We start from the raw sequence: 20,204 nt of genomic DNA on the forward strand, positions 1-20,204 counted from the left end.
GGTCTCAGGGATAGGGTATATTAGAGTAGAGGAGATGCTGGATATCTTAACAAGTATGAAAGTGGACAAATCTCCAGGGCCTGACCAGATTTGTCCAAGAACACTGTGGGATGCCAGAGGCTAGAGAAAGATTTGCAGGAGCCCTGGCTGAGTTACTTGCAACATCATTAGCAGTAAGATGCCAGCAGCCCACCTTTATTCAAGAAGAATGGCAAAGAAAATCCTGGGAGCTATAGGCCAGTGTAAGTTACTGGAGAGTATTCTGAGTGATAAGATATATGTACATCTGGAAAGCCATGTTTTGATTAAGTGTAGTCAGCATGGAAGATCATGAGATCATGTTCTTACAAACTTAATTGAGTTTTTTGATAAGTTGACCAAGGAAGCTGATGACGACAGGGCAGCAAGATGTGGCAATGGATAGTTTATGTTGACTTCAGTAAGGTCTTTGATAAGGTTCCATATGTTAGGCACTTTTGAAAGGCTAGATTCCATGGAGAGCTGACTAATTGGGCACACAATTAGCTTGATGGTAGAAAGCAGAGGATGATGATGGAAGATTGTTTTTCAGACTGGAGGCCCATGATTAGTCATGTGTCTCAGGAGTAAGCAGAGTCCATTATTATTTGACAATGAATTAGGTAAGAGCCTACAAGATATGGTTAGTAAATTTGCAAATGGGGATCAGCTAAGTAAGTGGGCCAAGGAACAATAAATGGAGTTTAATTTGGATAAAGTGTAAAGCAGTGCATTTTGGAAAATCAACTCCAAGTTGGACTTTTCACAGTGAATGACAGGCCCCTGGTGAGAGTTGGAGCACATTTATATGGTTCACTGAAAATGGGACCACAGGTAGACAGGATGTTCGAAGAAAGCTTTTGGCACACTAGCCTTCATAACTCAGGCACTGAGTATAAATCTTGGGAGGTCATGGTCCGGTTCTACAGGATGTTGGTGAGACTGTACTTGGAGCATTCTGTTCAGTTTTGGTCACCAGGTGCAGCTTTGGTTGAGTCAGGTGCAGCGACAACTTAAAAAAAAACATAGGTGGATAGTACGTGAGTGGAAATGTTTAGATAATGGTCAAACACTGGCAAATGGGACTAGCTTGGATGGGTGTGGATCAATTGAGCTGAAAAGCCTGGTTCTGTACTTTATGACTATGATTCTAAATGTAAAGTCAACATATCCCAGTGGAAATAAATCTTGGGAAAAGAGAATGGGGAAAGGAAAGCCAGAAGGAAGGAGAGGACTTGCCCACAGATGGGGAATAGAGGCAAAAGCCTCTGAATCCAGGGAAAGTAGAGGAAGAAGGAGATTAAGGAAGGAAGGAAGGAAGTATGGGAAGGAGGGATATGGGATGAATAAAGGAATTCAGAGGAATAATAAAACAAAGGGGAAATGATAGGAAGAGAGCAAGGGTGATTTGAGAAATAAAACCATAAGACCACAAGACATAGGAGCAGAATTCTCCTGCCTTCTCCCCATAGTTTTTCAGGCCCTGACTAATCAAGAAATAATCAAACCAAACCTTAAATGCACCCAGTGACCTGGCCTCCATAGACTCTTGTGGCAGTGAAATCCACCCTCTGGCTAAAGAAATCCCTCATCATCTCTGCTCTAAATGGGCATCCCTCTATATTGAGGTTGTGTCCTTTGGTCTTGGTCTTCCCCGCCAAAGGAAACATTCTCTTCACGTCCACTCTATATAGGCTTTTCAACATTTGATAGATTTCAATGACATCCCCCCTTATTCTTCTAAATTCCCATGAGTACAGGACCTTTCATTCCCGGAATCATTTTCATTAACCTCCTCTGAACCCTCTGCAATGTCAGTACATCCTTTCTTAAATAAAGAGCCTAAAACTGGATGGTAGGGACAGGAGAAGAAAGTGAGAGAAAGTCCTAGAAATTGGATTTCACCTGTAAATGGCAAGCTGAATAGGGCCATGCACAATACGAACACCCAAATCTGAAACTCCAGCCCTTCACATCAGTTGAAATTTACCTTTGAAAAATCAAAGGGGAGAAGTTCATGGGTTAAAAGTTGGGTACGGAGCTGAGTGCAGAAGGACCCAAGATGAATCTAACAGGAGAAAGTGGACGAAACAGGAAGTATGTCTGTGAGGCTGGTGTTCTGTCCAGGGTGTCAGATGTGGGAAGTCCAGGAGACTCCCAGCCTCCCGGACGACAACATATGTGCCAGGTGTGTCGAGCATCAGCTCCTTAGGGACCTCGTTAGGGAACTACAGATGCAGCTCAATGACCTTCATCTAGTCAGGGAAAGTGAGAAGGTGACAGAGAAGGGCTATAGGTAAGTAGTCACACTGGGGCCTTGGGGGACAGATAAGTGGGTAACAGTCAGGAGAGGGAAGGGCAAGAGTCTGATACTACAGAGTACCCCTGTGGCTGTCCCGCTAAACAATAAGTACTCCTGTTTGAGTTCTGTTGGGGGGGGGGGGGGGTGACCTACCTGGGGGAAGCAACAGTGCCGTGCCTCTGGCACAGAGTCTGGCCCTGTGGCTCAGGAGGGTAGGGAAAGGAAGAAGGAATCAGTAATAGGGGACTCTATAGTTGGGGGGTCAGACAGGCAATTCTGTGGATGCAGGAAAGAAGCACAGATGGTAGTTTGCCGCCCAGGTGCCAGGGTCCGGGATGTTTCTGATTGTGTCCACGATATCCTGAAGTGGGAAGGTGAACAGCCAGAGGTCGTGGTACATATTGGTACTAACAACATAGGTAGGAAAAAGGAGGAAGTCCTGAAAACAGACTGCAGGAAGTGAGAAAGGAAGTTGAGAAGCAGGACCTCAAAGGTAGTAATCTTGTGATTACTACCTGTGCCACGCGACAGTGAGGATAGGAAGAGTGAGGTGGAGGATAAATATGTGGCTGAGGGATTGCAGCAGGGGGCAGGGATTCAGATTTCTAGATCATTGGGACATCCTCTGGGACAGGCGTAACCTCTACAAAAAGGACAGGTTGCACTTGAATCCAAGGGGGACCAATATCCAGGTGGGGAGGTTTGCCAAGGCTATTGGGGAGAGTTTAAACTAGAATCGCTGGGGGGGGGGGGTGGGAAGCGAACTGAAGAGACGGAGGAAGTGGTGGTTGGCTCACAAATAGAGAAAGCTTAGATACAGTGCGAGAGGGAAGATAGGCAGGTGATAGAGAAGGGATACGCTTAGACCGATGGTTTGAGATGATTCTATTTTAATGCAAGAAGCATCATGAACAAAGCAGATGAGCTCAGAGTGTGGATCAGTACTTAGAGCTACGATGTTGTGGCCATTACAGAGACTTGGATGTTTCAGGGGCTGGAATGGTTACTCAGAGTGCCAGGCTTTACATATTTCATAAAGGACAGGGAGGGAGGCAAAAGAGGTGGGAGTGTGGCACTGTTGATCAGAGATCGTGTCACGGCTGCAGAAAAGTAGGAAGTCACGGAGGGATTGTCTACGGAGTCTCTGTGGATGGAAGTTAGAAACAGGAAGGGGTCAATAACTCTACTGGGTGTTTTTTGTACAAACGTTTGTAGACCACCCAATAGTAATGGGGACATCAAGGAGCAGATAGGGAGACAGATTCTGGAAAGGTGCAAAAGTAACAGGGTTGTTGTGGTGGGAGATTTTAATTTCCCAAATATTGACTGGCATCTCCCTACAGCAAGGGGTTTAGATGGGGTGGAGTTTGTTAGGTGTGTTCAGGAAGGTTTCCTGATACAATATGTAGATAAGCCTACAAGAGGAGAAGCTGTACTTGATCTGGTATTGGAAAATGAACCTGGTCAGGTATCAGGTCTCTCAGTGGGAGAGCATTTTGGAGATAGTGATCAAAATTCTATCTCCTTTACCATAGCATTGGAGAGGGATAGGAACAGACAAGTTAGGAATGTGTTTAACTGGAGTAAGGGGAAATATGAAGCTATCAGGCAGGAACTTGAAAGCATACATTGGGAACAAATGTTCTTCGAGAAATGTACGGCAGAAATGTGGCAAATGTTCAGGGGATATTTGTGTGGCGTTCTGCACAGGTACGTTCCAATGAGACAGGGAAAGGATGGTAGGGTACAGGAACCGTGGTGTACAAAGGCTATTGAAAATCTAGTCAAGAAGAAAAGCTTACGAAAGGTTCAAAAAACGAGGTAATGATAGAAATTTAGAAGATTATAAGGCGAGCAGGAAGGAGTTTAAGAATGAAGTTAGGGAGAGCCAGAAGGGGTCACAAGAAGGCCTTGGCAAGCAGAATTAAAGAAAACCCCAAAGCATTCTATAAGTATGTGAAGAGCAAGAGGATAAGACATGAAAGAATAGGACCAAAGTGTGACAGTGGAAAAGTGTGTATGGAACCGGAGGAGATAGCAAAGGTACTTAATGAATACTTTGCTTCAATATTCAAGACTGAAAAGGATCTTGGCAATTGTAGGGATGACTTACAGCGGAGTTTAAAGCTTGAGCATACAGATATTAAGAAAGAGGATGTCCTGGAGCTTTTGGAAAGCATCAAGCTGGATAAGTCTCCAGGATACTGTGGGAGGGGAGGAAGGAGATTGCTGAGCCTCTGGCAAAGATCTTTGCATCATCAGTGAGGATGGGAGAGGTTGTTCCCTCAATCAAGAAAGGGAGTAGAATAAATAAAAGCATCCGTTAGTCTTGCGAGACCATGGGTCTGCACCTGGAAAGTTCACTCTCCAGGGCGCAGGCCTGGGCATGGTTGTATGGAAGACCAGCAGTTGCCCATGCTGCAAGTCTCCCCTCTCCACAACACCAATGTTGTCCAAGGGAAGGGCATTAGGACCCATACAGCTTGTCACCAATGTCGTCACAGAGCAACGTGTGATTAAGTGCCTTGCTCAGGGACACAACACGTTCCCTCGGCTGGGGCTCGAACTCATGACCTTCAGGTTGCTAGTCCAATGCCTTAACCACTTGGCCACATGCCACACAAAGGGAGTAGAGATAGCCCGGGAAATTATAGACCAGTGAATCTTACTTCAGTGATTGGTAACTTGGTGGAAAAGATCCTGAGAGGCAGGATTTATGAATATTTGGAGAGGCATAATATGATTAGGAATAGGCAGCATGGCTTTGTCAAAGGCAGGTCGTGCCTTATGAGCCTGATTGAATTTTTTAAGGATGTGACTAAACACATTGATGAACGTAGAGCAGTAGATGTAGTGTATTTGGATTTTAGCAAGGCATTTGATAAGGTACCCCATGCAAGGCTTATTGAGAAAGTAAGGAAGCATGGGATCCAAAGGGATCTTGCTTTGTGGATCCAGAATTGGCTTGCCCACAAAGAGTAGTTGTAGACGGGTCATATTCTGCATGGAGGTCGGTGACCAGTGGTGTGCCTCAGGGATCTGTTCTGGGTCCCCTTCTCTTCCTGATTTTTATAAATGACCTGGATGAGAAAGTGGAGGGATGGGTTAGTAAATCTGCTGATGACACAAAGGCTGGGGTGTTGTGGAGAGTGTGGAGGGCTGTCAGAGGTTACGGCAGGATATTGATAGGATGCAAAACTGGGCTGAGAAGTGGCAGATGGAGTTTAACCCAGATAAGTGTGAAGTGGTTCATTTTGGTAGGTCAAATATGATATATTAATGGTAAGACTCTTAGCAGTGTGGAGGATCAGAGGGATCTTGGGGTCCGAGTCCACAGGACACTCAAAGCTGCTGCACAGGTTGACTCTCTGGTTAAGGCGGCATACGGTGCATTGGCCTTCATCAACCATGGGATTGAGTTTCACAGCCGACAGGTAATATTGCAGCTATGTAGGATGCTGGTCAGACCCCACTTGGAGTACTGTGCTCAATTCTGGTCACCTCTCTACCAGAAGGATGTGGAAACCATAGAAAGGGTGCAGAGGAGATTTACAAGGATGTTGCCTGGATTGGGGAGCATGCCTTAAGAGAATAGGTTGAGTGAACTTGGCCTTTTCTCCTTAGAGTGGCGGAAGACGAGAGGTGACCTGATAGAGGTGTTTAAGATGGTGAGATGCACTGATCATGTGGATAGTCAGAGGCTTTTTCCCAGGGCTGAAATGGCTAACATCAGAGGGCACAGTTTTAAGGTGCTTGGAAGTAGGTACAGAGGAGATGTTGGGGTAAGTTGTTTTTTTTTATGCAGAGAGTGGTGAGTGCATGGAATGGGCTGCCGGCAACGGTGGTGGAGGCGGATACAATAGGGTCGTTTAAGAGACACCTGGATAGGTACACAGAGCTTTGAAAAATAGAGGGCTATGGGTAACCCGAGATAATTTCTGAAGTAAGTACATGTTCGGCACAGCATTGTGGGCCGAAGGGCCTGTATTGTTCTGTAGGTTTTCTACGTTTCTATGAACAAATGGACTCACTTTTGGGAAGAAGGTGCGAATGACGAAGTACTTATACTCAAGAAAGGGAATACCCTGGCTGCGGTTTAATTCTTTGGTGAGATCAGTCATATCAGTCTGCAACTCAGCAAAACCTGCACAAAAAGAGAAGGCAAAGGGTCAGTACCTGTCTTTCAATGAACAGATGAACTTACATCTATGTTGCACTCTTGACAGCTTCAGGACACCCAAAGGTTAGTGTTTCCCTGTTGTAGTCTCAGAACTCCAGCAGCTAATTCCATAATTGAATGCACCCATGGACAAGTGAAATTGTACCATTTAAATGTTGTTCACTTCAAGTGTCACAGAAAGCCATGCTGACCATTTTCTACAGTACATTTCACAACTTTTATGTGCCCCTTTGCCTTTGTTTTCTCTCTCTCATCTCTCCTTCATCTATCAACCAGATGACCTCAGTTTGTACATGCCTGCACAATCTTCTCTGCAACCTAAACCTAATGTATCCTGTCTTTTCCCAGTTTTGATGAGGGCCTTTAACTTGAAATGTTAACTCAATTTCTCCTTCCATCGATGCTGTTTGACCAGCTGAGTATTCTATCGTTTCGTCTTCTTTTTATTTCAGAGGCTGGGTTCTGTGGTACTTCCCACCACCTGCACGGCATAAATTAGGACTGATGCCAGGATAGTGCATGGGCAGGATGGGCAATAAGTGCTGGCGATGCAAGTGATATCCAGATCCCCAAAATAATTAATTTTTTGAAAAAGCTACATGATCATTGTCTACCCGTATGACATATTAGGAGGAAACTTAGTTCAACACTTCATTCAAAAGGTTGCAGTTCTGACAAAGTGACATTTCCTAAGTATTGTACTAGAGTGAAGCCTGGATCAACCCATAAGCTTCCGACCAGAGCCACTGAGTGACATCACATGTATTTTACCTGTTTTCTTTGTTAGTCCTTCTGTACTGAGGCCCATGTAGAGCCCACAGGTTATACCACTGATGGGACTGGAGGCCCAGATGGGACATGCACATGGGTAGCTTGGCAGGTTGTGCACTCCTATCACCACTTAAATGACCTTCATCAGCTCCCTGATGAAAAAATCCAAGTTCCCAAATGTTCCATTTCAAGGTCCCAGGAATCAGTGGCAATGTTGCTTCTTTATGTAAAGAGGGCTTTGATCACATTTTTTAATCTTTTCCTCTTTCTAAACGGCCATCTCTTCCAGTGACAGTGCTTGGAACAGAATGTTTGTTTCTGGAATCTGGTGTTAGACGTGTGAACAACATGGCCTGCATAACTGGGACCTCAGTGCTGGGGATGTCAGCCTAAACGAGAGTGCTGACATTGGTTTACTTAACCCACAGTGGATTTGGAGATTTTGCAGGACCACCCTCGGTCACATCCATCCAGTGTTTGCTGTACAGATTTGAGGTCTCGAGACCATTCTGGGATGACAGGGAATTCTTCAGCTTGATACATCAGAAGCCTTCTAGCAAGTTCCAGGCTTATCTTCGAATATGCTTTTCCTGAAGGCAATTGTGAGGATTACATCAATAGATTTAGATGGACGAAGCACATGAAGCCTCAGCCTCTTTCTGGAAAGGTCAACCGACCTGTCTTTTTCAAGACAACACTGAACTGTGGTCTCCGTTGAGGTTGAGGCACAGACTTAGTTGTTTTTTCAGATTTATTTTTCAGGTTCATAGAGATTGTTTTGGGGCAGAGAGAGGAGTTAGGGGCCAGATCAGAGTTTAGGGACTGGGATGTGGAGAAATTACAGGGCAGATTAGAACCTAAGCCTTCATTTCACTTTTGAAGGTTAGTGATATGGATGTGGTCAGAAGTTGGACCCAGAGACCAGGAAGGATGAGGGCAGGAGCCATCAGTGTTTTGTGGGATCGGAGTTTCACGTGGGCAGGAGGAACAAGGGCTGGTGACCCCCTAGGTACCTAAATCATGAGACCCATCTGGAGCTCAGGGACTGGACTTTGGGTCCTCATCCAGAGTCCCTGTTCATCATTACTGGTGAGTCCTGGGCATGAGAAAAACCTCGGCGAGTAGGATAAAGAAAAAATCCAAAGGCATTCGACACATATGTGAAGAACAGGAAGATGACTAGAGTGAGGGTAGCACCAATTGGGAATAAATGAGGAAACACTTAGAGAAGGTGGGGTGTCCTTAATAAATAGTTTGCTTCAGTATACTGGATACTATTAAGAGGGACGACGTACCAGATGGAGCCACAGTGACTGAGTCTCAGGCAGTGAGTCTGGCGCTGAGCTCAGAAGGGAAGGGGGAAGAAGAGGACTGCAGTAGACATTAGAGGAATAGACATGAGATTTTGTGGACGGGTTAGAACCCGGATGGTACACTTGTTATCAGCTTGTGAAACAGGGAGTAAATAAGGTGCTTGAGGAGTATAGGAAGTGCAAAAAAAAAACTTAAGAAAGAAATCAGGAGGGCTAAAAGAAGACATGAGGTTGCCTTGGCAGTCAAAGTGAAGGATAATCCAAAGAGCTTTTAAGAGCAAAAGGATTGTAAGGGATAAAATTGGTTCTCTTGAAGATCAGAGTGGTCGGCTATGTGCGGAACCAAAGGAAATGGGGGAGATCTTAAATAGGTTTTTTGTGTCTGTATTTACTAAGGAAACTGGCATGAAGTCTATGGAATTAAGGGAAACAAGTAGTGAGATCATGGAAACTGTACAGATTGAAAAGGAGCAGGTGCTTGCTGTCTTGAGGAAAATTAAAGTGGATAAATCCCCGGGACCTGACAGGGTGTTCCCTCGGGCCTTGAAGGAGACTAGTGTTGAAATTGCAGGGGCCCTGGCAGATATATTTAAAATGTCGCTGTCTACAGGTGAGGTGCCGGAGGATTGGAGAGTGGCTCATGTTGTTCCATTGTTTAAAAAAGGATCGAAAAGTAATCTGGGAAATTATAAATTATATGTTTAACGTCGGTAGTAGGTAAGTTATTGGAGGGAGTACTAAGAGACAGAATCTACAAGCATTTGGATAGACTGGGACTTATTAGGGAGAGTCAACATGGCTTTGTGCGTGGTAGGTCATGTTTGACCAATCTATTGGAGTTTTTCGAGGAGGTTACCAGGAAAGTGGATGAAGGGAGGGCAGTAGATATTGTCTACATGGACTTCAGTAAGGCCTTTGACAAGGTCCCGCATGGGAGCTTAGTTAGGAAAATTCAGTCGCTAGGTATACATGGAGAAGTGATAAATTCGATTAGACATTGGCTCAATGGATGAAGCCAAAGAGTGGTAGTAGAGAATTGCTTCTCCGAGTGGAGGCCTGTGACTAGTGGTGTGCCACAGGGATCAGTGCTGGGTCCATTGTAATTTGTCATCTATATCAATGATCTGGATGATAATGTGGTAAATTGGATCAGCAAATTTGCTGATGATACAAAGATTGGAGGTGTAGTAGACAGTGAGGAAGGTTTTCAAAGCCTGCAGAGGGACTTGGACCAGCTGGAAAAATGGGCTGAAAAATGGCAGATGGGGTTTAATACATACAAGTGTGAGGTATTGCACGTTGGAAGGACAAACCAAGGTAGAATATACAGGGTTAATGGTAAGGCACTGAGGAGTGCAGTAGAACAGAGGGATCTGGAAATACAGATACAAAATTCCCTAAAAGTGGCGTCACAGGTAGATAGGGTCGTAAGGAGAGCTTTTGGTACATTGGCCTTTATTAATCAAAGTATTGAGTATAAGAGCTTGAATGTTATGATGAGGTTGTATAAGGTATTGGTGAGGCCGAATCTGGAGTATTGTGTTCAGTTTTGGCCACTAAATTACAGGAAGGATATAAATAAGGTTGAAAGAGTGCAGAGAAGGTTTACAAGGATGTTGCCGGGACTTGAGAAACTCAGTTACAGAGAAAGGTTGAATAGGTTAGGACTTTATTCCCTGCAGCGTAGAAGAATGAGGGGAGATTTGATAGAAGTATATAAAATTATGATGGGTATAGATAGAGTGAATGCAAGCAGGCTTTTTCCACTGAGGCAAGGGGAGAAATAAAACCAGTGGACATGGGTTAAGGGTGAGGGGGGAAAAGTTTAAAGGGAACATTAGGGGGGGCTTCTTCACACAGCGAGTGGTGGGAGTATGGAATGAGCTGCCAGACGAGGTGGTAAATGCGGGTTCTTTTTTAACATTTAAGAATAAGTTGGATAGATACCTGGATGGGAGGTGTATGGAGGGATATGGTCCGTGTGCAGGTCAGTGGGACTAGGCAGAAAATGGTTCGGCACAGCCAAAAGGCCTGTTTCTGTGCTGTAGTTTTTCTATGATTTCTATGGGCGTGGCTCCCCCATATGATGGAACTGATAGGGAGGTGGTCTACGCAGAGGGCTGCTAGTGGCTGGGGTCCCGCGAGAAGGGGAGCGGCCGGTATTGTCTGTGATAACTGTGGTGAAGAGGGACACTTCAGGTGGGAGTGTGAACAATGGAGAACCCCTCGGAGAGTGAGCCTCTGGGTACCTAAACAGAGACAGATGTCGGGAAACTTAAAGGAGACCCAGTGAGGGAACGGCCTGGTGTCTCGGGAGGAACATGTTCCTAACAACATATCAAGAAACACTCGAAAACAAAAAACCTTATTCCCGAAGACTTAGTGGGGCCAAGCTCCAGTGTATCGCTACAGATAGAAGGTATTTATGCTAGAGACATACTCAACACAGGGTCGCAGGTCACTTTGCTGTACCGTTCATTTTAAACTGGTATTTGATACATTTACCATTGACACCACTCAGTGCACTAGAGATTTGGGGTCTTAGTGCAGGTGATTATCCGTATGAAGGTTATTTGTTCGTGAAGCTGGAGTTCTCGGAGGCTGATGTGGGAGTGGCTGATGTCCTTGATACATTAGCTCTGGTTTGTCTGGACCCCTTTGAGAAGGACGGGCTTTCAATTCTTGTGGGGACCAACACTCCTATTGTGAGGAGGCTCGTGGGAGCCTGCAAGGAGAAAGCTGGAGAGAGCTTCCTGAGAACATTATCCATTCACCCGGTGTTTCGAGCTGCTTTTGAGGAAGTGCATAGCTGCATTGGGCTGGATAACAAGTTCAGACGAGGGACTGTGTGGTTCACCCAGTCAGTCAATTGTGTTACAACCTGGGGAAATAGTGAGATTGATGGGAAACCCAAAGTTTCCTGGAATCCCTGAGGGCAAGTGGTGTTTGGTTCCACCTTGGAAAAACATGAAGCGAGACTACTGAAGGTGCTGGGCCACCTGAAAGACAAAGGGTTAAAACCTTCCCTGGACAAGTGCCAGTTCTGCAAGATGTCTGTCAGCTATGTTGGGCACATTGTCTCACGATTGGAGTAGCTACAGATCCGTCTAAGATAGAGGCGGTTATCACATGGCCAAGGCCCCTAACTGTAAGCACTTTGCGCTCATTCCTTGGGTTCTGTAGGTACTATCGGAGGTTCATGAAGGGGTATGTGAAAGTGAGCCACCCTTTAAATCAGCATCTGTGTGGTTACCTTCTCTGGGGAAGAGAGGGAGGACAAAAGGAGAGGAGGGTAAAGAGTATCCTAGCCCTTCGGAGCCTTTTGGAGTGAGGTGGGATGCAAAATGTGAAGAGGCCTTTCAGCTGCTGAAGGAGCTGCTGACACAGGCACCTGTGCTGGCTTTTACAGACTTCCGATTGCTGTATGTACTGCATACAGATACCAGCAGGGAGGGCTTAGGGGGTGTCCTGTATCAGACCTGTTGTGTTTGTCAGCCAGAGTATGTTGCCCTCTGAGAAAAACTGTTCCACGCACAAGTTGGACTTTCTGGCACTGAAATAGGCTATGGTAGATAAGTTGAGTGACTACCTCTATGGTGCCAAGTTTGAGGTGAGGATGGACAACAAACCCCTAACTTATATCCTGACCTCAGTGAAATTGGATGCCACAGGCAATCGGTAGGAAAGCATTCCTGCCTCGGGAGGGAAAGTCATGTTCCAGTCTTCCATCATGGTGAAGACAGACAGAAGGCAAGGGCAGGATCGAGTGGTAGATCAATTGGGAGCTTCTGATGGCACCATTCTAGAAGCTTACTGTAACGTGACTGCCCGGAGGACAAACTGGAATTGAGTTCTGGGGAAGTGGCAGCTGCTCAGCGGAATGACCCAGGCATCGGTACCATTTGGTCAGCAGTCGAAAAGGGAGACATGGCCCAAGCGGAGAAGATGAAACATGCTGCGGTGCCTCCATTACTGAATGGCCCAGATTGGAGTTGAGGAACCAGATCCTAAACCGGGTCACATCGCCTCCAGACCGGCCTCGGCATCCCCAGCTGGTTCTGCCTCAGAAGTATTGGAAGATTGTGTTGAAGTCACTTCATGATGATTCCAGCCATTTGGGGTTTGACAAGACCTAGCTCAGAGACCGGTTTTACTGGCCCCGAATGAAGTTGAAGGTTGAAGAATACTCCCAGTCATGCATTCGATGCATACGAAAGAAGACGCTGCCTACGAGGGTGCTCCATTGCCCCACTTGCAGAGTGCAGGGCCCCTTGACCTGGTGTGTATGGATTTCCCGTTAATAGAGCCAGATGCCAGCAACATGGCAAATGTCTTACTCATCATGGATCACTATAACTGATATGCACAAGCTTTCCCTACCAAGGATCAGAGGGTGTCCATGGTGGCCAAAGTGTTATGGGAGAAGTATTTCATTTATTATGGCCTTCCCAGACAGATACATAGTGATCAGGGATGGGATTTCGAGAGTAGGCCCATACATGACTAACTGAGCATGCTTGGAGTCGAGAAGGTGAGGACCACGCCTTATCACCCACAGGGTGATCCTCAGCCCGAGAGGTTTAATTGGACCTTGCTAAACATGCTGGGAACCTTCGAAGTCAGCAAGAAGAACAAGTGGAGTCAACATACTGGACATCTGGTCCACTGCTACAACTGTACACGAAACGAAGCTACCAAGGTACTCACCATGTTATCTGATATTTGGGCGTGAGGCAAGGTTGCCCACCAACCTTTGTTTTGGGACTGACAAGGAAGACCTACCACCGAAGACTTATCTGAAGTATGTGTCTGACATGAGAAGGGAGCAGTAAAAGGCTTGTGAATTAATCAAGGTCGTGGCTGCCAAGCAGAATCAAGGAAATAAGAGGAGGTATGATCAAAAGGTTAGGTTCTCCCAATCATGCCAGAAAACAGAATCCTCATAAGGAATTTGAGGCTACCTGGGAAGTACAGATGACCAAGTGGAGAATCAGATGCCAAATGTACCAAGTTTTCTGGGTGAAACGAGAGGATGGGAATGGGCCTGTCAAGATTCTCCACTGGAACCACCTTCTGCCTCTGTTGACCCAGAGCCCGACCTGGAGACTACACCTAGTAAGTGAACTCTGCGGCGACATGGGGTGACTAAAGGACCAGCAGCTGGAGAGATTAGACCTACCCCCACCCCTGAATGGGATACTGACTTAGAGGATGAGGAAATGGAGGTGTGGTATATGCTGCCTTTTGTTAACTCCCCACTGACTGAGGAAGAAATTCCCAACCCTTCTCACGCTGTATAGGAAGTTAAATGAAGCTCTAGAGAGGGTGCAGGGAGATCTACCAGGATGCTGCCTGGATTAGAGAACATGTCTAATGCGGTTAGATATGAGCGAGCTAGGGCTTTTCTCTCTGGAGAAAAGGGGAATAAGGTGTGACTTGATAGAGGTGCACAAGATAAGAGGCATAGATAGAGTAAACAGCCAGTGGCTCATACAAAAGGGATTTATTTTAAGGTGATTGCAGGAGAGAACAGGGGAATTTTTTTTAAATGCAGAGTGGTGGATGTATAGAATGCACTGCCAGGGGTGGTGGTACAGCCATATATATTAGGAACATTTAAGATATTCTTAGAAAGGCACTCATAGGATGATAGAAAAATGGAGGGCTATGTGGGAAGGAAGGGTTAGATTGATCTCAGAGTTAAAAGGCCAGCAAACATCATGGGACAAAGGGCCTGTACAATGTCATGTGGTTCTATGTCATAGCTTCTACGATCAAAACATGTAGACACTATGGCCAAGAAAGCTCACAAACACCTTTATTTCCTCAGAAGGCTAAAGAAATTTGGCATGTCTTTGTTCCTCCACATCAGCTTTTAATTATATGAACCACTCAAAGCATCCTCTCCAGATGCATCACAGCTTGAAATGTTAATTCCATTGCCCATTACTGCATGAAATTGCAAAGAGTTGTGGACATAGCTCAGCACATCACAGAAACCAACCTCCCCTCCATGGACTCTGTCTACACTTCTCACAATGCCTCAAGTAAAGCAGCCAGCATAATCAAGGACGCCACACACTCTAGACATTCTCTCTTCTCCCTTTCCAATCAGGCAGAAGATACAAAAGCCTGAAAGTTTGTACCATCCGGTTCAAGGATGGCTTCTATCCTGCTGTTATAAAAGTCTTGAATGGTCCCTCAGTAGACTCCTGACCTTGTCACAAACAAGAGAAAATCTGCAGATGCTGGAAATCTGAGCAACACACACAAAATGCTGGAAGAACTCAGCAGGCCAGGCAGCATCTATGGAAAAAAGTACAGCCCGAAACATCGACTGTACTTTTTTCCATAGATGCTGCCTGGCTTGCTGAGTTCCTCCAGCACTTTGTGTGTGTTTCTTCTGACCTTGTTATGGCTTTACACCCTATCATCTGCCTGCACTGCACTTTCTCATTAATGCAACACTGTTCTGCATACTGTTATTGTTTTCCCTCACCCAATCACCCATCCTGCTAAGAAGAACGTAACAGTTCTCCTTTAAAAAAAACATTAGAAACAAACTTAGAAGGGCAGACAGCTAGTCAGTGACTCTGAAAGGAGACACACAGTCTCAGTCTTTGACGAAAGTGAGGGTGGAGCTTAGGAGGACGATGGCACCTAATGGCGACTCCTTTGCTTGCATCTTCAGAAACAGCTCTACTTCTATCTTTAATATCTCTATTTTTCCCTTTCAGGGTTCCTTTGAAGACCCTGACCTGGAGTTACATGCTGACTTCGGTTCTTTGCGGGAATGGGACTCACTCTCAGGGTCTCATGACTGGCTGCTATTTGACTTACCAAGGACGCGGCCTAGAAGACTGGCGCGCCTTCAGGGTTCCGGGATCTTGCGGCTCTGGAGGCGGGTGGAATCGAGGTCAGTGCCGCCGTCTGGTGTGTCGTGGGAGACAGAAGATCATAAGCAGCGAGTTGGCTGCTGGCTGTGTGCCCAGAGACCCAAGATCTTTGGGCACAGAAAAAGTGATGCAACAGACTTTTAACATCGTAAATCAGCGAGTTGTTTGTTATGTCTCCCCTCTCGCTGTGAAACAGTGACATCACTTTTTCCCTTATTAGGGAGAGAGAGAGCCTGTGGTATGTCGAATTACTGGGTGAACAAATAGTCTTTGGGGTACTGCAAGTCTGTGTCTTTATTGATGCTTTGCTGCACACTTGACTGCTTGGTGGGGGCGCCAATGCTTTTTTTGCTGGTGGGGAAGGGGGATCGTTGCTTTGCTGCTGCTTATGCGTGGGTGGGGGAGCTTCGGGGTTGTAACATTTAACTGTCATTCATTCTTTGGGGCACCCCTCTGTTTTTGTGGATAGTCGAGAAGAAGAAGAATTTCAGGATGTATATTGTATGCATTTCTCTGACATTAAATGTACCTTTCAAACCTTTAAAAGGAAGTAGCCATGCATAGCTGATCACACAGGGCTCCAGGGCAGACCCAAGTTCTGGCTGAAGTACAGATATCTGCCAGACACAAATGAATGACCATGTTTGGCCATGCCTTGAAAGGAGGAAACACGCTGGACCATCTCAAAGATGCCCTAAAGATGGCTGCATTCATGATAGGAGGCATCTAATGGTGATAACTACAGGGAGGCAAGGGGTCCTCCCTGTAGTCTGTCACACTGCATCTTATTGGCAAGACCCTTCTCATAAGCCTCCAAAAAGGGACCAAAGACCAACTTCCCCAACTGCACTGTGCATTTCGTCCACCTCATGGACGTGGCCTTCGCTGTGCATCTACTCTGAGATACATGTAGGGAGCAACACCAGCCACCGGACACTGCCTCTTTCGATGTCAGAAAAACTTCTGAATCCATCAACTAAGAGAAATTATGGAACATCCTCTGAAATGTGTCCATTCTAAAAATGCCATCTAATGAGTCCAACCAATGGGTCCATCACAGACACCATTCCCATGTGAGACTGGGGCCAGGCAAGGCTGTGCCATTAGCCTAACCGTTTCTCAATTTTCTTCACTGCAATGCCACACCTCAGCCCTAACAGGTGTCCAATCTTCACTGCACTCTGGTGGAGACTTGCTTTCCAAAAGAATCTAGAGATACTTTCATAGTTCTTAAATTATTTTTATAGCAGAGAAAGGGGCCACTTGGCCCACTAAGTCCAAACTGGCTCTCAAAGCAGTCCCCTCAATCTTATTTCTCCACTTATATCCCTGTAACTTATTTGTTATCACATACGACCACAAACCCTTCCCTGAACCCAAAGGCATCCTCATATACCAAGGGCAATCTACACCAGCCAATAAACCTACAACTTCAGTTGAACAGTCGAATTAAAAAGATATTTAAGGCAGATTACCACACCGGGCAGTATCCTACTTTGCTTCTGCCTATTATCATACACAATGAAATTGGAAATTATGTTTTAGCTTACAGAGTTCTGTTGAACATCTGAAGTGATAAAATGCCTGCTGAGTATAACATTCTGGTTGAAGATTGTTGTTTTTTTGCTGTGCCAAACTAACATGCCATCTAGAATGGGTACACATCACAGTTTACTGTTCCCAGGAAATGCTGTGGCCACAGCTAAGTCCCATACCTTTCCGAATCTCCTCCCTGATCTGAGCCTCCATCTCCTCCATCTGAATCAGGGTCTTCTGCCAATATCGTTCTGCTCGTCGACTCTTTGTGCAGAAAACGACCAAAGCTAGAAAACACAGAATGGTTACAGAAGAGAGGAAGCCATTCAGCCCACAGGCCCTGTGCAGTCTGGCTGGGATCACTCCCTCGCCCCTCCCCACAGCCCTAAAAGTTCTCCACAAACAGGGACAGTTTAAGGTGGAGGTGAGTAGACTGAACCAATAGACAATAGGTGCAGGAGTAGGCCATTTGGCCCTTCGAGCCAGCACCGTCATTCACTGTGATCATGGCTGATCACCCACAATCAGTATCCAGTTCCTGCCTTATCCCCATAACCTTTGATTCCGCTATCTTTAAGACCTCTATCCATCTCTTTCTTAAAAGCATCCAGAGACTTGGCCTCCATAGCCTTCTGGGGCAGAGCATTCCATATATCTACCACCCTCTGGGTGAAAAAGTTTTTCCTCAACTCCGTTCTAAATGGCCTACCCCTTATTCTTAAACTGTGGCCTCTGGTTCTGGACTCACCCATCAGCGGGAACATGCTTCCTGCCTCCAGCGTGTCCAATCCCTTAATAATCTTATATGTTTCAATAAGATCCCCTCTCAGCCTTCTAAATTCCAGAGTATACAAGCCCAGTCGCTCCAATCTTTCGACATATGACAGTCCCATCATCCCAAGAATTAACCTTGTGAACCTACGCTGCACTCCCTCAATAGCAAGAATGTCCTTCCTCAAATTTGGAGACCAAAACTGCACACAGTACTCCAGGTGTGGTCTCACCAGGGCCTTGTACAGCTGCAGAAGGACCATTCCCATGGGCTCTCTACCAGTCACGGGCAGGTGCCTTCACCCAAAACCCAGGATTATTTCCAGGAGGGAGGAAGAAACAAAAGAGAGAGAGAGGAGGCTTATAAACCAGTTCTGGAAAGAGAGTGAGGATGGAAGGGTTGTTGGATGAGCGTGGGGGGTGGGGCAATGAGGAAGAAGGGGAGCTAGGGGTGAGGAGGAATATGGAGGTAGGAGTGAAAGAGAGGGAGGTGGGAATGAGTGGGGAAGCTGGGAGGGATAGAGGGAGGAGGAAGTGGGAGTGAAGGAGAAAGCAGAGTGGGAGTAAGGAGATCAGTGTGAGAAAGGAGGTGGCAGTGATGGAGGAGGGGCAAGTAGAAGTGAGAGAGGAAGGGAGGGGAGGTGAGTGTTGGAAGTAAGGAAAGGGTGGGAGGTAAGTGAGCTGAACCAAGTTTTAATGTCAGATTCTCTTTGCAGACCCATCTGGACCTGCAGAGTGCTTCCAGCCTTGTCTATTGATCTCTAAGCATCAGTTCTACGATGTGCACAAAACATGGCCAGCTGAAATTATCACCCTCTAGGCACTTTCACTGAGGACATGTCAACAAATGAGACGAGTGAGTGAACTTCTTACCGATGCCACAAGCCAGCAGCAGTAACAGGCAGACCACGATCGATATCACAACTGAAGTCTCACTCTCTCCCAGTTGCACCATTGCAATTGTCACATTGTAGTTTCCCACCTGCATCTAAATCAGAGCGTACAAAGGACAAGTAGAGAATAGGGCACTGGGAACTAGCAATAAAGGAGAACACTTTGAGAAACAGCCACAAGGCATATGAATAAAAACACCAAGGAATCACACACAAGTCCAATATGTACTGAGATGGGAACGTGGGGGACACCCAGCCCACAGCAACAAGTGACTGATTGTGCAGGGCTTGCTGCTCCAGCCTCTCAAGTTATGAGGTGTGCACCACATGCGTTTATGACTGGAATTCCAAAGAGAAAAGAAAATTCCAAAAGGAAGGCCCACTATATGTGGCTTTCTGAAAACGTTAAATATTAACAGACAACAGGAAAATTTTGGAGCTGCTGATAGTGGGGCAATCTTAGGTTATAGCATGAATTCGATCAGCTGGTAAATTGGGTGAAGCATTGCAGGTAGTGTTTAATTCTGATATGTGCAGGTGATGCATTTTGGCAGGTCTAAAAGCGCAAGATATACACCATGAATAGTAGGATCTCGTGGAGTATTGAAGAAAAGAGGGATCTTGGTGGACAAATTCTGAAGATCCAAGAAGGTAGCAGATGATTTGCTGAAAAACACTTGCTTTTATTAGTTAAACACAGAATAAGAGCAGTTATAAAATTTTGGTTAGGGCACAGCTGGACTGCTGAGTACAGTTCTAGTCGCCACAGTATCGGAACGATACACTGAGAGGGCTCAGAGAAGATTAATCAGGATAGTGAAGCAAAAACAAAAATAATGGAAGGACTCAGGCAGGACACTCCCCAGGATGGAACATTACAGTTATGAGGAGAGACTGAATGTGCTGGGATTGTTTTCCTTGGAGTAGAGAAGGCCAAGCTAGGACATGATAGAATTGTACAAAATTATGATGGGGATAGATAAGGTTGACAGCAAAAAACACTTTTCCATGGCAGAGGGGCTCCAAAACCAGGGTGTGTAAGTTTAGGGGATGGGGGAACAAGTTCAGGGGGGATCTGAGGAGAACACAGCGCATAGCTGTAATCAGTAAAAACGTGACCTGAGGAGTTCATGAAGCCAGAGAATCCCCCAGCATTAAAGAAGTATCCAAATGACAAATTGAATTGCAAAGACCTAGGAAGCTATGGAACAACGGCTAGAGAATGGGAATGGTATAAACAGGTAGCTCATTGTCAGCATTGACATGACATGGGTCAAAGGACCTGTTTCTTTGCTGTATGACTATGAATCTAGAGCATTCACGTCACTCCAGTTTGCATGTAATCCCCAGCCTGCACACCTACCCAACCACTCACGAATGCAACCCAGGACACTGTTCCTATCCCACAACCACGACCGCAAGCCAGGATCCAGTTGCTCCACCGTGATCTCATTGGTCTCTCGCACAACCAGTGAGGCTCTGGTTGCATTCATTTGGAGCAGATGTCACCATCTAGACAGAGAA

The 20,204-nt window shown here is 45.9% G+C and overlaps 1 protein-coding gene across 3 annotated transcripts in view; it reads right to left on the bottom strand.

The window, feature by feature from the left end:
• plxnd1 (plexin D1) overlaps positions 1-20,204 on the bottom strand; it is a 159,467-nt gene that overhangs the window by 36,809 nt on the left and 102,454 nt on the right. For all 3 annotated transcript variants that reach the window (XM_072280756.1, XM_072280757.1, XM_072280755.1), the window contains 3 exons: positions 18,661-18,775; positions 17,196-17,303; positions 6,352-6,464 (listed from right to left, as the gene is read on the bottom strand). In XM_072280756.1, the coding sequence (XP_072136857.1) occupies positions 6,352-6,464; positions 17,196-17,303; positions 18,661-18,775 (336 nt within the window). The remainder of the gene's footprint in view (positions 1-6,351; positions 6,465-17,195; positions 17,304-18,660; positions 18,776-20,204) is intronic.

Source organism: Mobula birostris, chromosome 16, assembly GCF_030028105.1.
Source record: "Mobula birostris isolate sMobBir1 chromosome 16, sMobBir1.hap1, whole genome shotgun sequence".
NCBI classification, from domain to species: Eukaryota; Metazoa; Chordata; class Chondrichthyes; order Myliobatiformes; family Myliobatidae; genus Mobula; species Mobula birostris.